The sequence below is a fragment of the Pteronotus mesoamericanus genome, unplaced genomic scaffold, assembly GCF_021234165.1.
Source record: "Pteronotus mesoamericanus isolate MK-2021 breed Mesoamerican mustached bat unplaced genomic scaffold, CSHL_Meso_final contig_947, whole genome shotgun sequence".
Taxonomy (NCBI): domain Eukaryota; kingdom Metazoa; phylum Chordata; class Mammalia; order Chiroptera; family Mormoopidae; genus Pteronotus; species Pteronotus mesoamericanus.
The window spans coordinates 34,277-57,607 of record NW_026555287.1 but is presented as its reverse complement, the minus strand read 5'-3'; the positions used below and the strand labels follow the sequence as shown (position 1 = coordinate 57,607).

The 23,331-nt window shown below is 56.8% G+C and overlaps 4 protein-coding genes across 7 annotated transcripts; 2 read left to right on the top strand and 2 right to left on the bottom strand.

The window, feature by feature from the left end:
* Positions 1 to 218: 218 nt before the first annotated feature.
* Positions 219 to 1,802, top strand: ANTKMT (adenine nucleotide translocase lysine methyltransferase). The gene is made up of 5 exons (XM_054586774.1): positions 219 to 457; positions 816 to 920; positions 996 to 1,136; positions 1,349 to 1,399; positions 1,529 to 1,802. Exons 1-5 carry the CDS (start codon positions 296 to 298, stop codon positions 1,748 to 1,750), a joined length of 681 nt encoding a protein of 226 aa, XP_054442749.1. The 5' UTR covers positions 219 to 295; the 3' UTR covers positions 1,751 to 1,802.
* On the bottom strand, positions 1,764 to 5,585 carry CCDC78 (coiled-coil domain containing 78). Of its 2 annotated transcripts, XM_054586772.1 has the most exons (14): positions 5,526 to 5,585; positions 5,174 to 5,293; positions 5,003 to 5,089; positions 4,628 to 4,780; positions 4,478 to 4,534; positions 4,291 to 4,355; positions 4,106 to 4,184; positions 3,872 to 3,997; positions 3,487 to 3,676; positions 3,285 to 3,389; positions 3,014 to 3,089; positions 2,274 to 2,340; positions 2,094 to 2,194; positions 1,764 to 1,994 (listed from the first exon to the last, which is right to left on the bottom strand). In XM_054586772.1, the coding sequence occupies exons 1-14, from the start codon at positions 5,583 to 5,585 to the stop codon at positions 1,883 to 1,885; spliced, it is 1,398 nt and encodes a 465-aa protein (XP_054442747.1). In that variant the 3' UTR covers positions 1,764 to 1,882. The 2 variants fall into 2 exon arrangements, with proteins under 2 accessions (XP_054442747.1, XP_054442748.1); XM_054586773.1 differs by lacking the exons at positions 3,014 to 3,089; positions 3,285 to 3,389 and having other exon boundaries at positions 3,486 to 3,676.
* A 1,193-nt stretch (positions 5,586 to 6,778) lies between these two features.
* On the top strand, positions 6,779 to 8,823 carry HAGHL (hydroxyacylglutathione hydrolase like; the record flags this gene model as incomplete). The annotated part of the gene is made up of 6 exons (XM_054586797.1): positions 6,779 to 6,907; positions 7,283 to 7,346; positions 7,511 to 7,569; positions 7,713 to 7,840; positions 8,250 to 8,337; positions 8,638 to 8,823. Coding segments are annotated over 6 exons (654 nt in total), but the record flags the coding sequence as incomplete, so codon positions are not given.
* On the bottom strand, positions 8,088 to 17,598 carry CIAO3 (cytosolic iron-sulfur assembly component 3). Of its 3 annotated transcripts, none has more exons than XM_054586715.1 (11): positions 17,480 to 17,598; positions 15,964 to 16,059; positions 14,388 to 14,531; positions 13,861 to 13,993; positions 13,156 to 13,290; positions 12,731 to 12,849; positions 12,390 to 12,519; positions 11,640 to 11,712; positions 11,064 to 11,201; positions 10,409 to 10,566; positions 8,088 to 10,243 (listed from the first exon to the last, which is right to left on the bottom strand). In XM_054586715.1, the coding sequence occupies exons 1-11, from the start codon at positions 17,543 to 17,545 to the stop codon at positions 10,005 to 10,007; spliced, it is 1,431 nt and encodes a 476-aa protein (XP_054442690.1). In that variant the 5' UTR covers positions 17,546 to 17,598; the 3' UTR covers positions 8,088 to 10,004. The 3 variants fall into 3 exon arrangements, with proteins under 3 accessions (XP_054442690.1, XP_054442691.1, XP_054442692.1); XM_054586716.1 differs by having other exon boundaries at positions 13,861 to 13,942; XM_054586717.1 differs by lacking the exon at positions 17,480 to 17,598 and adding an exon at positions 17,175 to 17,342.
* Positions 17,599 to 23,331: the final 5,733 nt, after the last annotated feature.

The window sequence follows — 23,331 nt, the reverse complement described above, 5'->3', positions numbered from 1 at the left end:
TTTTTTGACAATCTAAGGGAAAAGGGGTCCGTGTCTCGGACTAAAGAGTCAGGCACTGCAGCTTTTAAACATTCTTGCGGCACACCGGTTGAAAATCGCTTCTTTAAGGTGAGCACCAGAGCGGGATCCTGGGCCCCGGTGGAGCAGAATGCGTAGGGACCAGTCGCCAACGCCTCCGCCCCGCCCCGGCCCGCCCCGCCCCGGCCTCTGCCCAGCCACTTCCGGCCCCATGGCTGGCGGGTGTAGGGGTTCCCGTCCTCGGGAAGGATAACTCTGGGCAGCGTGTTCCGCAGCCATGGAGCAGGATGATCCGGCCGAGGCGCTGGCCGAGCTGCGTGAGCGGCGACTGGGTCCGTTTGAACTGCTACAGGTGGCGGCGGGCTCGGGCCTGGCCGCCTACGCTGTGTGGGCGCTGCTACTGCAGCCGGGTTTCCGCCGGGTGCCGCTGCGGCTGCAGGTGAGACGCAGGACTTACGGTGCTGGGCCTACGGAGGGTCGAAGTTCTGGGCAGATGGGCGGGAGCAGCTGCTGGGACCAGGCTCTTGCCAGTGGGCGGGATCAAGCCTGGGGGCGGGGCCTGAATTGAGGGGCTGAGCCCGGTTGTGGTGGAGCCGCGAGAGTTCTGCACTTAAGGACCAGCCTGGTTGTGAGTTGGAACCTGTTTCCAGTAGGGCAGAACAACTCATTCAAAGAAAGGAGTCCAAGAGGCAGTCTCTGTCCCGCGACCAGTGAGATTTAGGTTTGGGACCAGAGACTTGAAGAGCCTGAGTGGCTAATGGACTCTAGCCCTCCAAGCCACATGTCTCCATGCCCAGGTACCCTATGTTGGCGCAAGTGTGAGGCAGGTGGAGCATGCATTATCGCTGCTGCGAGGCCGTTCTGGAAAGCTGGTGGACCTGGGCTCTGGAGACGGCAGGATTGTAAGTAGGGGGTGGGGGCGGCTTCTCACAGCGCACCTCTCCACCTTCTGGCTCTGACACTTTTGGTGCCCACAGGTGCTGGCTGCCCACAGGTGCGGTTTCCGCCCAGCGGTGGGCTATGAGCTAAACCCGTGGCTGCTGGCGCTGGCGAGGCTGTATGCCTGGAGGGCTGGCTGTGCCGGCAGTGTCTGCTACCACCGCGAGGACCTCTGGAAGGTAATCTGGGGAGTCCTGTACCCCTTCAGGCACCACGCTTGATCTCCACTCTTCCAGTTCTGGCTTGGCTACCCTGCTGCCAGCCCCAGGTGCCTCAGCCTCCTGGGCGGGCTAGGGGCTGACACTCAGAAGTTGAGGTAACTCTATGCCTGCCAGAACTCTTTCAGGGCTGGAGTCCAGTCCCCTACTGGGGTGACCTTTTCTTCTCACAGGTGAGCCTGAGGGACTGCCACAATGTGTCTGTGTTCCTGGCCCCGAGTGTGGTAGGTCTGGGATTTGCTAACCCTTGGGAACGCCCAGGCCACCCCAGTGTATGTGCTGGGCCTGGAGGAGCTGGGAGGGGGCATTTGTGTTCCGCCCTGCCCACCCTGCTCTCCTGCTCTCTTCTACAGCTTCCACTGCTGGAGAAAAAGCTACAGGCAGAACTGCCTGAGGGGGCCCGTGTGGTGTCGGGACGCTTCCCCCTCCCCACCTGGCGGCCTGTGGCTGTGGTGGGTGAGGGCCTGGACCGTGTCTGGGCCTATGACATCCATAGTGGTGGGCCAGCTGGGCAGGCAGCCCCTACACCCAATTCTCCCTTGGTCCCTAGGGCCCCTGATCCTCAGGCTGGCTGACCATGTGGACACAATAAAGACTCAATGGGCTCCACCCTGACTTTTATTGTGTGGAGGGTTGGGTCAAATGATTCCCTAGAGGATTCCATGCGGGCTGGGAAGAGTTGTGCTCCAAGTTTATCTGATGACTGGCTAGTGGCTGCGGGTCCTTGGGCGCTGATGCTTGGCTGGAGGCATGGCCCCCACTTCCTGGGTGTCTCCTGAACCCAACAGCTTCCTTAGCCTTAGGATCTCCTTCTTGTACCTGCTTGGAGGGACTAGGTTTAGTCACCTGCCTGGCTGTGGACAAACCCTGCCTCTAGTGTTTGGGACCCATACCCATCCGACTTTGCCAGGAGCTTACCTGCCTAAGTGCTGGTCCACATACTCCTGAAGCTCAGAAAGTTGCTCCTCAGCCTTTGTGGCTCGGACTAGTAGTTGTGCCCGCTCCCATTCCAGCTCTGCCTGGCATGGAGAGGCAAAAGCCATGAGCCAGGACAGAGTACAAAGAAGAATCCCTGGCCAGGCCTTGCCCACACGCTACCTGGGTGCCACGGTAGAAGTTCTGGAGCTTTTGGTAGATCTGTGACCAGGATGCAGCTTCCAGGCTCCTGTGAGCCAAGAATGGGGTGCACATGAGGCTGGTGTTGTCCCAGGAGCTGACCGGTGACCCCGCTCAAGTAGAGGCACCTAGATCCTTGAGGTGCCTCCCAGGGGGTAGTTTAGGACAGCATGGGCCTGCCCTGCCAGTATGGGAACCATCTATGCATGGGGGGTAGGGCAGCCCAGGCCAGAAGGGCCCACTGGCTGTGTTCAGGGACAGTTAAGCCACATCCCAGCTTGGGAGGTGACCCCAGTGTTTGTAAGGATGCCAATGGTGAGGCCTTCCCCTGTGCTGGGGGATTGTTTCCTCAAACCCTGAGAGACGCGCCTGCATAAGCCCCTGTTCATTGCACCGCTGGAAGCATGGAGGCCCAGAGGCAAGGGCTGTGAAGGGCACCAGATAGCCTGCTCCTGCCCAGTCCTATGGGAACAACTGAAACATCTTTTCCTGGGCTTCCCCTAACCCATTCAAGGTCAGTACCTCTCCTGTCAAAGCCCCTCTTCACCCCACACACTTGGTTTTTCTGTTTAGTGTTTCCCATACAGACTGAGACCTGAGGGCACAGACCCACCTCCTTGTTCACTGCTGCAACTGGAACCCCACCCAGCAGTTAAAGAGTCGATAGAATAATTGAATGACCCCCTTGCAGGCTGCCCCGGCATCCACATCAGGGCACTCACTGTGGCTCTGATGTGCTCCCTGGGGAGGCTTCGTCAGGTCCGTTCTGTGGGAACAAGAGCAGCACCCTGAGCCCTCAGTAATAAGGCTGTGTGATAGAGATTCTCAGTCAGCTGAGCAAGGTGGGCTGCTCAGAGGTCCGGGGGTGGGGGCTTTGCTTAGCCCGTGATGGGCCCCAGTGTGAGTTCTGGGCTCTGTGCCCCAAGGCCAGCGTGGGGCAGCAAGGAGCGCTGACCTGGACTTGGTGCTTCTGGAGCTGTGTCTCCAGCCTTGCCTGATCCTTCTGAAGGTGGCCAAGCTCAGTCACCAGGTGCAGGGGCAGTGGCTCCAGGTCTGAGGTGACTGCATCAGAAGTAGCCTTGTGGATCCCAGGTGCCCCATTGGGGTCCGCCAGCACTTGCTGCACCCTAAGACACATGTGAGGTCACGTAGAGCCACCCCACCCCAAATTCGTATCTCAGGGGAGGGGCCTACCTGTGGGCACCTAGCAGCTCCTCATGCCTTCTGCTCAGATCTGCCAGGCGCTTGCGGTAGGTGCGAGCAGCCCGGGCCAGCTGTCGCTCACGGCTGTGGTGTGCTGCTCGGATGTCTTCCAGGGTGGTCTCCAGGAACGTCCGAAGGGCTCCTCCAGCTGTAGGTGCCTGGCTCGCACCATCTGCATACTCCTGGAGAAGGTGGGGTGGGGCCTGGGCTTGGTAGAACCCATACCCCTCTCCCCTACCTCTGTAGAGCAGGCCTGCAGTTCAGCAGTGGAGGCCCAGAGGGTCTCTGAAGCAGTCCAGCAAACCCAGGCCAGGCTTGGGCTTCCCAGGACCCGGGGGCCCCCCACCCACAATTAAACCATCCTGCCCAGGGCTCACCACCAGGGCTCGGGCACAGCACTGCAGCCGGACAGTGTACTCCTCATTCAGCTTTTTGAGTTGCAGCTGCAGCCGGGCATTCTCGGCTTCAGTCTGGCGGAGCTGGCCCTGGCAGGTGGACAGCACCTGGGGAATGGAGGCAGCCCTGAACCTATACTCCTTGAGGCAGATCTCTGCTAAGCTTCTAGGACACCTACCCCCCGAGATCTCAAAGTGGGTATGGCTGGGCCTCACCACAGCTTGTGCAGCCAGTCGCTGCCCAGCTGTCCTGGCCTCCTCTTGGGCTCCCTGCAGCTGCTGGCCCAGGGCTGACCTGCAGACGTGGGTGTGAGGCTCAGTCGGGCTCAGGGTAGGGGACTCCCTCTGCCCCTTGGGAACAGCTGCTCTGTGCACTCTTGACAGGTAAGGCAGCCACTCACACACGCATCTCCAGTGCTTGCTGCCTGGTTCTGTGCTGCTCCAGCACCCACTTCACTTCTTGCAGCTGCGGAGTACACAGGACTGGCTGGATGAGACTCTAAGCTCTGGGTCCCTAGCACTGGTCCACCCAACCCTGGGCTGAGAGAAACCTGGACAGCTCCCCGGGCTAGGTGGCTGCATACTCACGCCATTTCCCAGCTTCTGCAGCTCATTCTCAGGGGTCCGGAAGTCCTCAGGCTTTGCCTGTATGGGAGAGTGGGTCCTAACCTCATTGTACCCCTGCTGCATCCCTATTTGGCTCCCACCCAGCCAGGCTCTCCACATGCTCATGGTGACCTGGAGGATGTGGTGGTTGCCATCTCCCTGTCCCTTGGCCTTCTGATCAAGCTTCTGTGCAAATGCCTGGAGGTGCCCTGGACCAGTCTGTGCTGGGGCTGCATGGTCTCCATGCAGCTCCAGCTCCAGCACCCGGCTCTCCAGCCGCAGGACCTGTGGGCAACCAGGGTGAGCAGGTGCACCTGCCTGCTGGGCCAAATCAACATTCTCCTGGGCACATGTGGACATGCAGCACATGCACGACATTCAGGGACTCATACTGTGTGTGTTCCCTGTCACATGGGGCATACCTACACCCCCCACCTACAGCATTGGTCCTGTGTGTGCACCACCAAAAGCTCTCAGGCTGGCACATGTGGGTGCACCAGCACCTACCTCATTCTTCAGCTCAAAAATTTCAGCTTCGTGCTGCTCTTGCAGACGATGGGTTGTGATCTGCAGGTCGACCAGCTCCTTGGAGATCTGTGGGTGGCCAGGGTGAGAAGTGGTACCTGTGGGATCCTGTGGGCACCCTGCCTCCTAGCTCCTCAGGGCTCCCACACTCACCTGTAGCCGCAGCTCCTCACTCAGCTCTAGATCTGAGGGAAGCTCTGTATTAAGACTGGTAGCCCAGGCTGGGGCATCTCCAGGGACTCCTGGCAGCCAGTCTTTAGCCAGTGGTAGAACCTGAGGAGGAACCACCACCCATCCCCAGGTGGGTCTCAGGCCTTGGTTGTGGCCTCCACTCCCACGGAGCTATGAGCCATCCACTCACACACCCAGCTTAGCTGAGGTGGGGAAACCAGGCCCATAGCCAAGATCAGGTCCAGGACATGGGTACCTGCACCCCTCTTAGTCCCTGAGGGGTCAAGGAGGACCCTCAACCCCATGGCAGAAGCAGCAACATCCTGGGACTCACATTCTCAAGGGCCTGAGATGGGACTTCTGGCTTGGGACCTAGAGCTGCTGCACGCTCCATAGGCAAAAGGAACTGTGGCTGCAGGGAGCCCAGTGCAGCCTTGCTTACTGGCCTGTTACTGCGACGCGGTGTCTTGTGTTGCGAAGGACTCTGTTGGCTCCCAGAGTCTCCCGCCTAGCAACCCCCTTCAGAAACACACGCACGCGCAGGGCTGTTCAGTGACTGGGGAGGTGGGGGAACTCTCAGCTCCTTCCGTATATTGCAACCCATTTTTTTCTGGTTTCAGTTGCCTCACTTGGGAAATGCAGACCAGCACCCTTGCACTTATCCGGGGGCGCGGATGAAACCAGGGGTGCTTGAAAACCTCCCAGTCTGGGCAGGTGTGGAACAGCGCGCACAAAAAGGAGCTTCCTCTTGCTGTTCCCATAACCTACAATATGTAGGGCAGGGGGTCGCATACTCATCAGAAGCCTTTTGTATGCCTCCCATTAGTGGCTGAGCACTAGGACGGGCAGGTGGCAGACGAACAAACTGGACAGATCCCTGCAGCCTGAGGAAAGGGGATGCAGACGTCCCAATGGGGGGAGGGGGTGTGGCTCAGGAAGGCTCGGGAAGGCTTCCCGGAAGAGGTGCCACAGCGCAGGAAGTGCTTGCGGCCAACATCCGGCAAGCGTGCCCTCCCAGCGCTGGGCTGAGATCCCCGCCCAAGGCCAGGTGGTGTGGGAACCTTTCGCGGCGGCCGAGCTGAGCAGTACGCTCTGTCCAGGTCCTGAAGTCCACTTCTGTCCTTAATGACATCCTGAAGCCAGCTAACGCAGCCCGTGCGCGGGTAAGTAGGCGGAGGGGGGCGGAAAGGAGCTGTTGGGGGACCTGGATCCTGCAGCAGCGGGAGGCGGTTGGGGGCGGGGCCTATTGGAGGAGGCGTGGCTTGCCAGGTCTGAGACTTGGTCTGGGGCGGATCCCAGGAGAAGGCGTGGCAGAGAAACTGTTCTGGGGGCGTGGCTTAAGGGACGTGGGGCCTACTGTGAGACTTGGGGTGCCCAAAGGCAAGAGTCCGCAGCTGCCGGTCCGCTTGAGCCTGGTGCGAGGGATTCCACCCTGGCCGTCTGCTGAAACCCTAGAGCAGGGAACGGGTCTCCTTTTCTGACTCTCGGTGTGCGTGTGTTCGTGGAGCTGATCCCTCCTGCACACAGCCCTGCCTAAAGTTGGAAGAGGGAAGCCCCACCCTGAGGAAGGAACCAGGAAGGCTGTGAACCTATTTTGGAGGCTCTGCCATCCTGAACGTCAAGGTCATCCCTGTGCTTGAGGACAACTACATGTATCTATTCATTGAGGAGCACACGCTGAAGCCGGCGGCCATGGACATGGTGGTGCCCAAGAAGGTGAGGGCAGGACATGGGCCCAGGCATCTATGGCTGGAACTGGCCAGTCCCCCTTCAGAAAGGCTCTCTGTCCACCCACCCTGGTTGGAGCAGATCCTTCCTCTGCTCTCTAATCTCTGGTGGCTTTGCACTTAGGTTTCCTTGATTGTACCTTGGGTCTCCCCTGGGATTAAGACCATGCCTACCTTCTCTTTTCCCTTATTCTGTTACCTAACTGTTCCATACACTCTGGGAGCTTAGTAATTAATTGCTGGATTTCCCCTACCCTCATCCCACAACAGCCTGCCTGGGGGGCTGCGCATGCCAGACCTTGCTTGCCAGTATGAGGGAGGGCACCTGGAGCATTTGCAACTCCTTAACTCCCGCTTCTTTCAGCTGCTGGACATTGTGGGATGGAAGGAGGTATCGCTGACCACCGTATTAACCATTCACCATCACTGTTGAGTGTGGTTGGGGTGGGCCTTACTCCACCCTAGCCCCTGTGTGATTCTGCTCCCACCTGTCTGCAGAGACCAGGGGCAAGGAAACACGGAGCTGGTGTTATCTGTGGCCCCTGCAGGTGGTGCTGGGTGCCAATGAACACATCTGTGCACTGACCCACAGACTGGCACATGGTGATGTTTCCCATGAGTGTGTGCCTTGGAGGGCCAGAAGGGCTCCAGGTCTGCCCACCTAACACATCCACCTGCTCCTCTGCAGCAGTCTGGGCCATCCACATGTGCCTCCTGAGGCCCAGCCAACCAGCCACATGAGCTACTTCCTGTGGGAAGACAAGTGTCCATGATCTGCCTATCCTCTCCTCCAGTGCAGCCGCCCTGCACCCACCTGCTCCACCCTCTCTGACCCACCTTCCTCCAGCTGGCACCTGGAGGGCACGGTTCAGCAGGTGTACCAGAGCCTGGCAGAGACCCTGGGCACCCTGTCCCCGAGAGAGTGAGTGGCCTGTCCCTTCCCTTCCTTGGGTCCAGCCTCCTAGAACAACCCACAGGCTGTGCAGCTACTGTGTGCCAGGAGTGTGGAATGCTTGCCAGGCAGGAGGGCAGGGCAGGCAGGGTGTGGAGATGGGTGCACAGCAGGGTGCTGGGGTCTAGGGAGGGGCCTGGACAGGCCAGCCAAGGTGCGTGTTCCATATCTGCCTGTGGCGGTGCTGTGTACCTCATATACCTTTCTCCAGGAGATGTTATTTTTTAGAAAGTTTTTCCTTTTATTGATTCTAAAAAGAGGGAAAGGAGGAAGAAAGGAACATCAATCAGTTGCCTCTTGTGCACACCCCGACTGGAGACTGAATCCACAACCCAGGCACATGCTCTGAGAATCGAACCCATGACCTTTTGGTCTGCAGGATGCCACTCAACCAAGCCACACTGAGCAAACTCAAGTTTGTGGAGCCCTGCAATGTCCATGTGATGGCCAAGCTGCCAGAAACTAAGGTGCAGCCTCTCCCCTCTCAATGGTGAGGGCTGGAGGGTGGTGAGGACCAGGAGCAGCACTGCAGGGGCAGTCAGCTGTGACTGGCCCAGGGTGACCAGACCTAGTTTAGCCTGGGGTATCCTGGCCAGCTGACGCACCCATTGGTGGGGGGAGCGGTTGGTGTCCTTGGACAGGGAGAGGGGCAGCTTGTAGGACAGGCTCTTGAGTGGCTGCCCTCTCGGTCCAGGCTGGGGCTGAGTGGGGCCAAGTTGCCTGGGATTCTCAGACAAGGCCATGACAAAGACCTGTGGTTATTCCAGAAGAGGGGTGGGGATGACATGCCCACAGTGCCATCCACTCTGGGGGAGGAGCTCCTCTACAACCCTTTCCTGAGGATAGCGTCCAGGGCCTTCCTGTGGGGCAGGCTAGGAGCCTATGGCAGGCCTGAGCCAGTGCCTTGGGAGGGCCTGTGCTTTCCCCAGGGGCTGCACTTCAAAGCTGGCTGACTCAGCCCACCCACTGTTTGTGGGGACTCCCTGGCAGTCATTCGGACATGGAGGGAGGTGTCTGGGGACCCACATTAGTAGGTTGACTGGCAATGGGGAGAAGCTGCTCGTTAAGTATCTTCTGCCAGCACCTGCCCTGTAGTTCCCCTTTGAGCTCCCATGGCGCCCCCTCTTCTGGCAGAGAGGAGCCCGTGAGCAGATTCACTGGGAAGGTGGCCCTGGGTGAGGTCCCGGAGGTGCTCTGCAGGAAGCAGGCGAGCTTTGAGCATGAGGCTGGGCCATCGCAGTCGCACACAGTCCCAGGCCCTCTTGGCGATACAGTCGGGGGTCCTGAGCACACCTTCATCAGAGTGAGTCCCACATGGACCTGCTATGGAGTCCACAGGCAGTGTGTCCTAGTCCATCCAACTGGCTGCCCAGCCTCAGAGAGTGAGCACTCTGGTACTTCCTGGTGGTGGACATGTGGGTCCCTCTCTGGGGCACACTTGAGCCTTAAGACCTGAGTGTTTGAGAAAGAGCCTAGCAAAGTGCACAGGGCTTTCAACTTTAAAAGGCCTTTTTTTCCAATGTTGGCAGGTTTTAGAGAGCAGTTATTTTCAGAGGGAGGTCCCCTTATTACATGTGGAGCTCAGTAGGGACAGGCCTGGCAGGCAGAGCCCAGCCTAGTCTCTGCTTCCCTTCCCCACCAGGTAAGTGGGGATCCAGTGGTGAAGAACATAGGTTCTCTGGCCCTGGAGGCCACAACATCCTAAAAATAAACACTCAGTTCTAGGTGGAACCACCAGGTGAAATGGGCACCACCTCCCCAGTGTGGGGTGTCATAGGCTGAGTGCCCCTTTCCTGCCAGTGTCCTTTGCTGACAAGTGCAATAAAGTTCCCCATGCTGGGCTGAAAGCTTGACCAGCTAGGCAGGTCTGGCCTCTCTCTACCCCAGCTTCAGGAGTAACTCTAGAAATGGGGGAAAAGATCCCTACTTTTCGCATGGGACTGGCTGAAACCTTCACACACTTGGTTCACCACAACCAGGAAGAGAAAGGGTATTGTTCATGAACATGGGCCTGTGGAGAGTTTCCAGTACCCTATGGAAACTGGCCTGCACTGGGGAGTCCAGGTGAGTGCAGGCTGGAAGTCACCTTTACTGGCTGGGGGTCCTGAGGCCCTGGCACTGCCTACAGTGAGCACTACCACCTGATGCTGAGGCCAGAGCTGGCCTTCTCCACTGCATGGTAGCTCGTGTGCAATAGGCAGTCAGTCCGCTCTGAGCCCTCACCATGCAGCCAGTGCTGGTACAGCTCCCGGACCTCAGACACATCCTCTGGCGCCTCTGTCCTGACCATGCTGTACAGCCTCTCAACATGCTGGAGAAGCTCCTTGCTGGGCATCTCAGGGGCCTTGAGCTGGCCTCCGCCATTCAAGCAACCTGTGGCAGAACCGGATGGGCGAGGGCATGGTCATGGGAAGGGCATTTGCAGGCCGGGAGTCAGGGCCCCACCTATGCCCCCCTGCCCTTCAGGACATTCCCTGCAGCGCTGGTCCCAGAAGGGGCCCCTCTGCTGTCTGTGCAGAGTGAGCCTGCTATGAATACCTGAGGGGCAAGCCATGACCTCCACATAATGGTAAGGGCAGCGACCTCGCTTGAGCTTCTGCACCAGGTTCTGGATGTTGCGAAAGCCATAGGCTGCAGCAAAGTGGAGCAGGACACGGCCCTCGCTCTCTAGCGTCACTTCCTGGAAATCCTTGTTCCTGGAGGGCAGAGATGGCGCTCATCCCCACCCCCACCCCCACAGATGTGGCTGGCAACCTCACCAGCTCCTGGTGGTGAAGAGTGATGGAGTGGGAGGGCAGAAAGCTTAAGTCTGCAAGTCGGTAGGTGACCCCACCCCCAGCCTTGGTTTCCTGATTTGTAGAATGGGAACCCTACTTCCCAAGGATGGCTGTGTAGCATGGTTAGGTCAAAGCCCCCACCTCCCTCTGTGGGATGGGATGTCCCAATGGGAACTTCCTGTGCAGGGCACACCACCCTGCCACCACTAGCCTCTTGGGGCTCTGGGCTGCTGTGGTGTGGACAGGGGACACTGACCTCTACAATGAGAAGACCAAGGTCCAGAGAGCACTGGCCCATTCAGGTGAGCGGAGAGGAGGGCCTGCGCCTATCCAGTGCCTCAGGCGCTGCGCCAAGCCCATATCAACAAGGGGACCCAGGGCCAAGGTTGCCCCCAACTGCAGCCTTTCCCACTGACCTCAGGGGTTTGTAGGTGACCTTATCCACATGGATCCCAAAGAGCTCTTGGGCTGCATGCCGGAACACGTGCTCCAGGTAGCCCCCAGAACCGCCCCCTCTATGGCTGGAGGGCTCCTGGGGAGACATGCTGCCGTACCTGGGGAAGGGAGTAAGGCCTCAGGTGGCAGCAGGGCTGCTACTGCTGAGGCTTCCAGATGGCCTGTCTCTCATGGTTGACTGGGAATGAGCCATGGACCCCTGGAGGCTTTGTTGGTGTATCAGGAGGTGGGAGAGGACTGTCCTCCTCCATTGAGTCACCTGTATCTGGTGACCTCAGACCTGTATCAAGCTGGAGTCAGCTCTGATGATGACCACCTCTGTGGACACCGAGAGAGACCCCCAGGGCAGGCATGGAACGAACCAGGAGGAAGGCCTGGTGGGAAGAGGTAGGACCTTCCCAGCACGGACCTGAGAGGGACGTTATCCGTCACCATGTGCTGCTGCTGCCTGCCAGGACACCTGTGACCCCCAGCGTCGAGAGTGCCCTGACACCACATGTAGGTTCATCCCTTCCACGACACAGGTAGTGACTTACAGACTGTCCAGGGGTGCTGGCTCCAGGTCTGGTAATGAGACTCCTTCTTCTTCTAGCAGCTTAAAGACTTCTCCTATGATGGAATCACAGCACAGACACTCATCAGCTGGGATCTCAGTAAAAACAGAAAACATCAAAGAACATCCACGTCTTCTGCATCTCTAACAACCTGTAATTTGGCACTTGAGGCCCCGATGTCCAATCCCTGGCTTGCGGGTGGAGGACGAACCTGGCCACAGGGGTGAGGGAGAAGACTCCACTTTGGAAGACCCTCAGGAGAGCTGCCACGCTGTCCTGGGAATGCGCCTACCCTCACAGTGACTTAGTAGGGCTCAGACACACCTGTTCCCGGGTGCTCCCCCATCAGTGTGCCCATCACATCTGGGCACGTGCTCATGCAGGGAGACCTTCCTCTGATTCAGCTCTCCAGCATTTCTTTTTCTGTTTTTCTGACCATTTGGAGAGTCTGTGAGGCTGCTCAACGCAGAAATGGGGTAACCAATGTGAACCAGAAGGGCTGACAAAACTCTGCGCACCTCCTTGCACAGATTGGTGCTGAGAGACCCGTCTGCTTCAGGTCCCTGAGACGAGACAGCTGCAAATGCTGACCAGACTCTGAGGGGGGGCCCCTGCCTCACGCTAAGCCCCGAGGTGCTCGGCAGAGGGGATGGCAGCTCCAGCCAGAACCTGTGCCCTGGGCTTGGGGATCACACCTGAAGTTGCAGGGGCTCAGGGTGGAAGGACCCACACCTGTTGTGATGACACAATCCACATCTCGCGTCTGGTGTTCCTGGCTAAAAAAGTCAGGTCTGGATGCTTCCAGCTTTTTGTCATAGCAGGGCATCACTGTCACATGGTAGATCTTGTCAGGGGTCACACACTGCACAGAGAGATGTGGAAATGTGGAGTCACTGCTTGACGCCAGCAGTAAAGGGGCCCTAGTACGGTGATGCAGGTTCACATCGCAGGCACGGCGGGCAACAGCCAAGGAGTGACATGGGTCTGTCAATGGGTTCTTGGACACTGCGTGTCTTGGCTCATCTTTCAAGTCAATGACACTGAATCATTCATGGCTGGACTGTCCCTGTTACCTGCTGCTGGGCGAAGAAGTCCTTGACCAGGGAGCCCATGACCTGCTGCGGGGACCTGGCGGTGCTAATGTAGGGGATGATGGTGCTCCCATGGGTCTTCTCTGCATAGCAGATCCAGCCTGAAGCCGACATGGAACAAATGGGGGTGGCTCATAAGTCACCTCTCACCATTGGTTGTGACATGAAATTCTGTGGGTGGACCAATTTGTATGAGGAGTCCCCCATCCCATTAAAGATTACCACCACTCTATGATTTCTAGCATCCATGTGATTACTGTCTTGGGGAGCTGAAGTGACTACAGGTTACTCTCAGAGCGGCTCCTTCTGCTAAAGAAACCATCCTAGGCTGGCAGAACCCTCTCGCCCCCATCCAGCATTTCCAATACCCACATCCAGCTAATCTGGTGCTGGCAGTGTGAGCGTACCTGGGCAGGCAGAAGTCAGCACCGGTAAGGCATGCTTGCGGTCGGCCTGTCCTCGGAATCGCCGCACAAATTCTCGCTGGCTCTCCAGGAGACTGAAGTTCCTCGAGAAGGCGGTATCGAACACATAGTGTGCCCCTGGAAGGCGAGCACCCCTCTGAGCCCCATGAAGGGTGGCCAAAGCGAGAGGTGCTGCTGACCATACCGCCAGCAGCAGGGGGTCTGCCTTGCACAGTGGCCGCAGGAAGCATGCAGTTCTAGCATCACTGGACATGCTGATGCTGTGGACAGCCTGTGCTGCTGCTTCCTGGAAAACTTGTGTGTGACAACGGGCTTCCTTCATTTGCCTGGGACACTGATCTGCACCGGGATCACCCCACATCCTCTCTGCTCCTAGTGTACACATTAGATCTGAGCCGGACCCAGCATGGACCTGAGAAACATGCCTTGGTAATGATAATTCAGAAACAATACAAGAAGTGAGTGAATTTGAGCCCTGGCAGACTGCAAAGTCAGGACTCGGATGGCTTTTCCCTAAATAGTCTGCTTCCAAACATCCAGCAAAAACTTCAAGCTGAAGTCAAACTCAAAATAGAGTTTCTGACATGTTTAAGTTCAGTGACTTGAAGGCGTGAAGAGCCCTCCCCACTCCCCCGCCAACGCCTCCGTGTTCCGACCTGTGATGTTCACCCAAGGTTCCTCACCTACCTAGTTTTTTAAAGAATGCAGTTAACTTCTTGGCAGTGTCTGTAGGATTCAACTGAAATTTCACAGCGAGTGATGCCCTGGACTGGGGTGAGATTGAAATGACAACCAGCCTCTGCTGACCAGGTGCGGCTGTCTGCAAAGCAAAGGACACACTGCTCACTTTGCAAATTTTATACGGATTCCCAGTGGGCCAGAACTGGCAAGAGCAGCCCTAACTCCATCAGGGCGTGTCATTTTTACATACACAGGACCCAAAGTTTAGGGTCCAACACTTCACTGTCAAAATACTGACAAGTAGAAAAAAGAAAAAAAAAAACAAAACAACAAAAACAAAAAAAAACCCCAAAATACTGACAAGTAATTCTCTGAGATCCTATGGACTACAATTAAAAATGTTGGGGCAGGAGGGTCACGGGAAACACAGGAGAAATGGCACCAGGGGAGGGGCTGCTCTTGGAAGCACGAATGAAGGGTGCCGAGGCTCATGTCATGTTATAGTGGAGTCTTGAAGACTGCCCACCACTTACCTTGTTGGCATCTAGAATCTTCCGTAGCTCCTCATGGCTCTGCTGAGTGATGAGCACAGTCTCTGCCGAGGTGACACAGCCACTGCATGCCAGGCAGTCATCCAGTGAGATTTTGGCCTTCTCTAGCTTCCGTGTTCCTCCGTCCTGGAAGCATAAGAACCTGGTAAGTAAAGGGCCCCTCTGCACAAGGAAACAGAGCTCTCAAGATAACAGGACCTACAGGAAACTTGCTTCTCTTGTTCACAACACCAACAACCAACATGGTAGTTGGCCGGCTTTATGTGCTTCTAAAATGTTAAAGTTATTTATTATAGAAGTACTTATACACATTCTAGGTTTAAATAGCACCATCAAATTCTGACTTTGGTACAAACTCGGCTGGAGGCTTGTGACCCTCCACAGAGATCTGGAGGAGTCACTGGTCCCCAGGCTGCACTCCTGGGGCAGTTGAGGACAGAAAAGTGCCAACGGTCAAGCTCTGAAAGAGGAAGAGAAAGGCAAGGGAGAAGAGGAAGGAAGAAGGACAGAGGGCAGAGGGAAGAGATGGTGGATCTTGTGTCCATGGGCTTTACCCGCTTGCACCAGCACCTGGAGTCAAGGAGGAACACAATGGACAGCAACAAGTCAGACTCTGCCAAGCAGACACAGAACTTCATGTCTGAGTCGAGTCTCCAGGCTGAAACACTGGGACTTTTCTTAGAGATGATCCCAGATGAGCCCCTTCACTCTTGCAAAAGCAGGAATGATTTGAACTAAGGCCAGGTGAGCTACAGGGGCTGAAAATGTGATCAGAGGGCTGAGGAGACGGAAATTCCCAGCCACGCTCATTAGGCCTGCACTTTGCACAAAGCCACACAATTTGAGCTGATGATCTAACCAATATCCCTCCAAATCAAGCACTGCTGCTCTGGACAGCGGGGTACACTGGTACCCTCGCCTCAGTTGGGTCCCTTCTTTCATGAGGCCCCTCCTGAGGTATCTTTTCCCTAATAAGGACCCAGTACCCTGAGCTGTGACAGGCTTGGGCAGGAGCTCTGATGTGCTGCTGGCTCCCCCTCCTGCAACAAGTGAATAGCCAGCTTTCTCCCTGTAAAGCCTTGGTCCACACTGTCCGTCCCCACCTGGAGTCACCCTGGGGCTCCTCCCCCTGCTCGGAAGGGGTTCCTGGGCCAGGGGCAGTCCATGGGATGGCACAGATGTGCTTGAAAGTCCAAACGGCAGATAGGTGGGGTGAATTTTAACACCATTAGATCAGGGTTTTGTCAGTGTTAATTATACAGGAAGTAGGTGTTCACTAAGAACAAGGTGTATGAATTGGAAAATCTTATGCAATTATAGCTCAGAGACAGAGACAGGGGAAGACGGGAACCACCACCTATGCAAAAAGTGCCTCCTCTGCAGAACAAATCAAGCTCCATGTTTAGCTTCTATGTGTCTGATCCGTTCCAGCTTCCTGAAAGTCAGTGAATTTGACCTGTGAAAAAGGACTGGCAGATGTGGAAGATCTCATGGTCACTGCACTCGTGACTGGATCGAACAGTGAAATGACCTTCAGATCATCTGAGCTAGAACCTACCTGACTGACTTGGAAATAAGTCCCGTCATCTTCAATGTGGATCTTGGCCACGCCACTTCCCAGCTTTTTGTCTATCTTCATGGGCTTGATGCAGTCCTATACCAGGAAGAGACCCCAAACCAGGCCTGAGTGAGCAGAGTATGCTAAAGAAGAAGGGTGTCCTGCTTACACACTGGCACATATTCTAATACCCTGTTGGCATTAGGGGGTCACTCTGCAGGCCAGAGTCAGGTGAAGACTGTTACTGCCCTGGCTGGTATGGCTCAGTTGGTTGGGCATCGTCACACAAACCAAAAGATCGTAGGTTTAGTTGCTGGTCAGGATACATGCCTAGGTCGTGGGTTCGGTCCCCAGTAGGAGCCCATATGACAGGCAACCAATCGATGTTTCTCTCTTACATCAATGTTTCTCTTCCTCTCTTTCTCTCTTCCTTCCCCTCCTTCTAAAATCAATAAGCATGTCTTCAGGTGAGGGAAAAAAAAGAGAAAAAAAGACTGGTGCTAATTGGGCCTGCATGCTTAGCTGTCAGCAGACAACTGCCAAGTTTGACCTGTACCCCTCTCAGTGTAAACAGGAGGTGTGGCCACCCCCCAGAGAGCCAGTGGCCAGTGTTACACTGGCTAGTGAGAGGAAGCCTAGGAGTTGGCAAGAATGCTTTGCTTGGACATCGCCTCCCTGCCTAGTGCCCCAGCAAAAAAGTTCATTTCTTTTCTCACTTTCCTGTTTGACTCATCATCACTAGGAGAACCTCATTGACCATGGCCTTCCTAAACATGACCAGCCCCAGGAAGGGCGGGCAGAAGGCCTGTCCGAGCTCATCCCTGCTCAGGGGTGTTCCCCTCCCCCTCCTCCTGGAACTCAACTATGGCCCTCGCAGCTCTGGGCCTGCACAGCTGGAGGCAACTGATAGGCAGTTGCCTGTCTCCTTTAGGGGCAAACTCTGTCCTCCACAAGGGCAACAACGCCATTGACCACACACCCTGACATCTACTGGGTAATCATGTGCGAGATTCCAGCAGACCAGCTTCCCTGCTCTGGCAACTGGGGTAGGATGTCTCGCCTGTTTACACAGGAGAAACTGGCTCAGAGAAGCTAGGCCGGGTCTTCCCGACCCCCATCCAGAGCCCGCCACTTCCCAGCTGACTGGCAGCAACTGCCTGGCACCCTCCGGCTTCCGTATACCTGTGAAGGGGACACCGCACTCGTCTAACCTGGTCGTCCTGAGGGCAATTTAACTGGCTCCTTCTTGTCCCATTGGGCTGTGCAGGACAGGAAACCTCCGATCCCAAACCCGCGAACTTGGCCTAGACCACAAGAACCCAGTGGGGGTACCGCCCTCCCTGGATTCAGTTTCCCAGTCGACAGGAAGACGGCCAGAGTGCCGGAAGCCCCGAGGACACAGGCCGGGGTCTCAGGGTCCCGATGCCATTTCTCAGGGAGAGAAACTGAAACGGGAGAAGGCTACCACTTCCCCCAAACCCCTACGCACGTACGCCGACCACCCGGGCCGCCCCACCTGAGACGGCCCGATGAAGTCATCCAGGTCCGTCAACTGTAGCGCCCCGCTGAAGGGCGACGCCATGGCGGTCACACTACCGCCCCGCACTGCGTGCAGGGGTCGCCAAACAACGCAAAACGTGGGGTGGTTCCGCCACACTGCCGGAAAGCGCCCCACGCAGCGCATGCGCGTCTAGCCCCGGGTGGAAGCCCGGCGCCGGAGGGGAAAGTCGGGTGTCTGGAGGGCGCGCGTCCCCTGCTGGCGGACTCAGTCCTGCTGTGGAGCCGATTTCCTGCTCTGCACCTTACCCGTCTACGGAGCACGGGCTGAGGGGCCGCGTAGACACGAATGACATCTCCCTCACTCACCCAGGGCTCACCCGCCGGCCAGGTGTGCGGCCACGGGGTCCCCAACCCCCCGGGAGCTCGTGGAGGCACGCCTCTGGTGTGCCTGCTCTCACATGTTACTGCAGCCCAAGAACTCAGAGGGGCGCCTGGCACCCAAGGGCGCCGGTTACTGGAGAAAATGGAAGTGACAGCGATAGGGAGCGGTTCTTCACAGCTCTGCGGCTTACGGAGCTCCTCTGACGGCTTCCACACTGTCTTCTGTTATTTTTGGAGAACAGCCTGAGAAAACTCCACTTTCCTGTAGGATTTTAAAACCCAAAAGAGCGGCTGGTTGGGCTCAATTCTTAAACCACTTACTAAACGTGTTAAGTACAGTTATACATTTAATTAACACTATTTGTTACAGCTTTTCAGAAAACTCCAGTGGTCGAGTCTGGCCCATCCCTGGGCCCCAGCTGGGCCCAGCCCTGTAGGTGCCCTGACAGGTTCGTCCCCAGAGTATTGGTGGTAATATGGAATTTCTGAGGCGCGGCCCAGCCGGAGCCCCTGCTCTTGGGGTTCTTGCCCTGACATCGGCACTGCCTGGTGACCCCCTCACCTGCCTCTGGGTTTACCGCCTGGTCCAGGGACCCAAGCCCACCTGCTGGAGCGACCTCGTCAAGCCCTGCAGCCACTCCTCTTGGCTCCCAGGACAGAACTTTCCCCAGCAGTTGCCCCAGGTAGGCATCCAGGCCACACCCATCCCCCTGTCTTGGTTATACTTGAGCACGGTCTGAGATGTGATTTCTGAAATCTGAACAATCACTAATTATTATAACTAGCAGAGCACAAGATAAACTTAGTTTCACTGAAATGCCCCAGAGTAGGTTTGCAAGAACATTTGTGGCAGTAACAAGTGCTGTTAGGATTGGGGGCAGGATAAGAATCAGTTAGGCTGGTGCGGTGGAAAAGATTTATAGTGGAGGGCTCTTCAGCTTTGGCTAGGGGACAAAGATGGTCTCTATTTGGGGGTAGGGAGATAGTTCCCCCAACACGGGAAGGGGGGAATTTGATACGCAGGCATGCGCGATAGGTTTCAGTATTTAAATAGGCAAATTGTTTAATATGTGAACTGATATCTCAGTAAAACTCTTTTAAAAATGAGGCGGCTAGAGGCTGCTGCTCAACGGGGCTGCCCCCAGGTGGCCCCAAGAGGCCAGGGATTAAGTACATCCTGGTCTGTCCTGGCTTGAACCATTGGTCCCGCCATCCCCATAGGAGTGCCTGGGTGACTGTGTCCCTAGAGACCCTCAGGCTCTAGTGCCAACATCATGCCCCACCTCTGGTGTGCCTGCTCTCACATTTTGCAAATTGTTTCATCATCATCATTAGTCAGTATTTTCGGTGCACTTCTTTCCATGTGCAACACCAGAGTTTGCACATGTGGTGGGGGGAAGGAGCTCAAGGGCCAGCTGAGGCTGTGTGGAGGGGCCGTGGCTCCTGTGGCCAGGCCAGCTGGCTGGCCTGTGCAGCTGCTGTGACTCAGTGACTGTGTGTGCATACCCATTCACCTGAGCTGGAACAAGTGCAAAGCTTGGCTTCTGCTCTGGATGTGCCCACGGGTTTTCCCAAAGCCAACCAGTTGACCATTGGGTGGGAGCAGGTGCAGTTTCCACCAAGTAGGTAGAGCTCTCTGTGCCCCACTGTGGGTTGGTGTCAGTTTTACCCTCCAAAGGATTAGCCGTGTGTTAGTTTCCTGGAGTTGCTGTAACAAAGGATCACGATTGAGGGGAGGGGAGATTAACACAACAGAAATTTATTCTCCCAGTTCTGGGGACCAGAAGTCTGAAATCAAGGTGTGGGCAGATTTGTGCCCCCTCCAAAGGCTTCAGGGGAGGATCCTTCTGTGTCCACCTTCTGGAGACTCCAGGTGGTCCTGGGCTTGGGGAGTATCACTCTAGCCTCTGCCTTCATGGTGACAAAGCTCCTGTGTGTATTCTGTCATCTCTTATAAGGACATTTGTCATTGGATTTAGGGCCCACCATGATCCTGGATGACCTCATCTAGAGATTTTTAATTACATCTACAAAAAGCTTTTTTTCCAAATGAGGTCCCTTTCATAGGTTCTGGTTGGACCTATCATTTGATGGGCCACATTCAGTCCACCACAGCCACATGTCTAGGTTTTTACAGGATCCTCAGGAGTTGGAGAACAGCTATATAATGGGATGCATCTCACCAGGCTGTAGCCCACCTCCCAAGTGGGCTGGGCCAGCCCTCAGAGGCCTGGTGGGAAGGAAGGGACACAGCTCAGGCCATCCCAGCAGGCTTTGAGCCCCATGGGCTGTGCTGCAAGAGCCAGGGCTTGGCTAGCAGGTGTCTTTCTGGGGCAGTTAACCTGTGTAAAATGACCCAGGGTGGGGACAAGTAAAAGATATTTTGTCTTTCCCAAAATAAGTCCAAATTTTTCCTAAACATGAGATTTCAAAACATTTATTTTATTCTCCAGTGTTACGGTGTTGTGGGTCAAGGCTCCCAAAAGAATTGGACAGAGGTGGGGTTTGCTCCTCTCCTGCTCTGCGTGTCTGAACTGTAGGAGGAGGACATGCAACCCGGGTGAGGCTCCCAGAATCCACTGAGATGCCCCTCCACCAGGCACAGGCTGTGGACAGGTGGCCAGGGACCATGGGGGAGGCGGCTTCCTTCTGCTGTCCTCAGCACTGCAGGATAAGCTACTGAGAGCTGCCCATATTGTTTTGGGGCTCAGGTACAGCCACGTGGGAGGAGGGGGGAGGGGGCTGGATCCATAAGCTCCTGCCCGTGGGAACACAGCCCCATGGAAGAGACGACTGGTTTCCCAGAGGCCTGGCTCAGGGAACCCTTCGAGTACAGGGCTGGCCTCCTACTCAGCTAAGTGGCTCTTGCTTTCTAAACCCACCCCCATAAACCAGGGACTATTTAGTTTGTTGGTGTGGGTGGCCATCTAGCGGTCTCCTTACGGTAAGGGGGCCTTCATGCTCAGGTGTTCTGGGTAGGTCAGCACTGATCCCTGCCTGTCATTGGTGCCCCTCCCTGTCTGCGTGGATGTAGCGGTACAGCCTCCCGGCCTGTCTCTGCAAACCCTTCCCCACATCTCTGGGGGTTCTCCAGGCCCTGAGTGCTGGGTGCAGGGAGAGGTGAGAAAGCCATCTCCCCCACCCCCGCCAGCCCCGTGTCTGTGAGTCCCTGTGCCTGCCACTCTTAGAATCTGAGATAAAAAGCAGCCTTTCTAGGAAATCATGTAGGCACGGGTGATGATTTGGCCTGAGCCTGAGCTACCACCATCTACCCCCTCGCCCCCAGCTTTACAAACAAGATTTGCATCCCAGACACAATGTTTTATCTGGGGAATTACTGAGGGCGAAGAGCACATCATTAGTGCCGTAATCAACACATAGCACCTTCCCACTGGGGCCGCCACATCTTGTCAACAGGTGTGATCGGGACGACAGCCCTGGGAGGCCCGGCACAGCACGCAATTAGCAGCTAATGAGGAGCCTAGCACCGGGCCAGGAGTGGGAGAGAAGGAGGCTCAGAGAGAGCTCCGGTGGCCCTTCAGTGACCCTTCAGTGACCCTTCAGTGGCCCTTCAGCAGTCCTCCCGCTGCTCCCGCCCAGGGCTACAGGAAGCAGCAGAAAGAGCAGGTCATGGAGAGGGCCTCATCGTGCGGTGGGGATGTTCAAGATTTTGGGGAGGACAGGTGCACTGCACACGTGTCCGTAGGCGTGTGAGGTTGGCTCTGCTCCAGCCCCTCGAGGCCCAAGCAGGGGACACAGATCACAACTCTGTGGGTACAGTGGGCCGAGCAGTACCAGCGAGCGGGCTGAGAGCAGAAGCCTCCTTCTTTACCTAACTGTGTGCTGGAGGGAGAAGGCCAGGTGGGTCTGGGGGCGCAGCAGTTCCACCCTCTCTTGACGGGCCTCTGGGTTGCAGGCTGGGGATGGCCAGGCCGCCTGGTTTGCTCTTTCAGGAGAGCGGGCACGAAGCAGGTGAGGGCTGAGTCCCAGACACAAATCAGCAGGCTTGTGCAGAGCAACTCTCCAGGGGCCTTACTCGACTTGCCTGTCTGGGGTGAGTGGCAGCAGGCTGACTGATTGGGGGCGTTCCCCCAGCCTGCTGTGTGAAAACATGGTCACAGCCCCCGTGTTAGAGCATCAAGGCTGGGCTCGCCAGTGGTCCCTGAGGTGCCTCTGCACCGACACTTTGTACTCAGCCCTTCATGTCATCTGGGCATCCGAGGAAGCACGTGCCTTGTGACAGAGTTGTGGGGTGGCTGTCTGGGACGGGGAACCCCATGGAAGCCCCCAGCTCTAGGGCCTCCACCCAGGCCCAGGAACCTGGGAGGCCCTTGGTCACTGGCAGCCTGGCTGGTCTTCTCTATGTGACATTTCTACTGGTTTGTGAAGGTCAGGCATGGCCTGCCACCAGTGAGAGGGTCAACCTGGAAATTGTGCATTTAGGTCCCCAGCAGCCCAGCCTCAGGAGATCCCAGCTTGTGCGATCATAGGCCCCCCGCAGCGGACCCCACCCCAGGCTTCCTTCTCCCTACCCCCAGCGGCCTCCTTTGTGGCTGCCCCCCAATTCACCCTGTTCAGTTGCAGAAGCTGGGAGTAAGCTGGGGGTCTCCTGTACTCTGTGGAAGAGGTTGTCGTTCTTGTGCTGGGGGCTCTGGAAACTGTAGGGGAGGGAGCCAGCTGTCTTGGTTTGGGTCCGTGTGGTGGTTAGGAAGCCACTCTGTGTGCCTGGCATGATGTCCTCCTGCTGCTTTGCCCCAAATTCCACTGAGTTCCTGGCTCTCTCCAGCTCTGGTCTCTGTTTTCCTTCCATGGGAGGTGTGGAGCTGGTGACCTGGGGCCACCTCCTGTCCTGGGCAGTCCTCACGCACCTCCTGGGTCGGCCCCTGAACTCCAGTCCTGACCTTCCCCGGAGAACTTGGCGCCCCAATCTACACGCCTGCTCCTAGAGGCCATCCTGACCGCAGACAGTGGGCAAGGCAGTGAGGCAGGCATGTTTGTGAGTGTGTCTGGCATGCATGCTCTTGGAGGTGAGAGCATGCCAAGAGCCAGAGGACACTGGGGAAGCAAAGTCATCCTCCAATGACCGGCTGCGGCCAGCACCTGGTAATATACTTTCTGAAGCTGTCCTGAAGCTAAATCAGGTTATCATAGGCATCAAGGGGGCTTAAGAAAGCCCAGCCGCATGGGGTTGGCAGGGCCAGGGGGGCTACAGGCCAGGCCTGGGAGCAAGGTGGGAGGGACTGGGTGAGCCACTCAAGTGCCCTGGCTGAAGTGGCCTCAGACTACCCACAAGACATCTGCCATGTTGAGGCCAGGGGCCAGTCCTGAGGCCCACCATGGGAGCTCCATGGGGAGCGAGTCCAGGACCTGGCCATGTACAGCTCCCAGTGAGGGGGCCGGAGGCTGTGGGGGCGGCGACCAGCGGGCAGGCACATGTCTACCCAGAGCCTGGGCCTGTGGCAGGTGCTGCCCCATCACCGTGGCCAG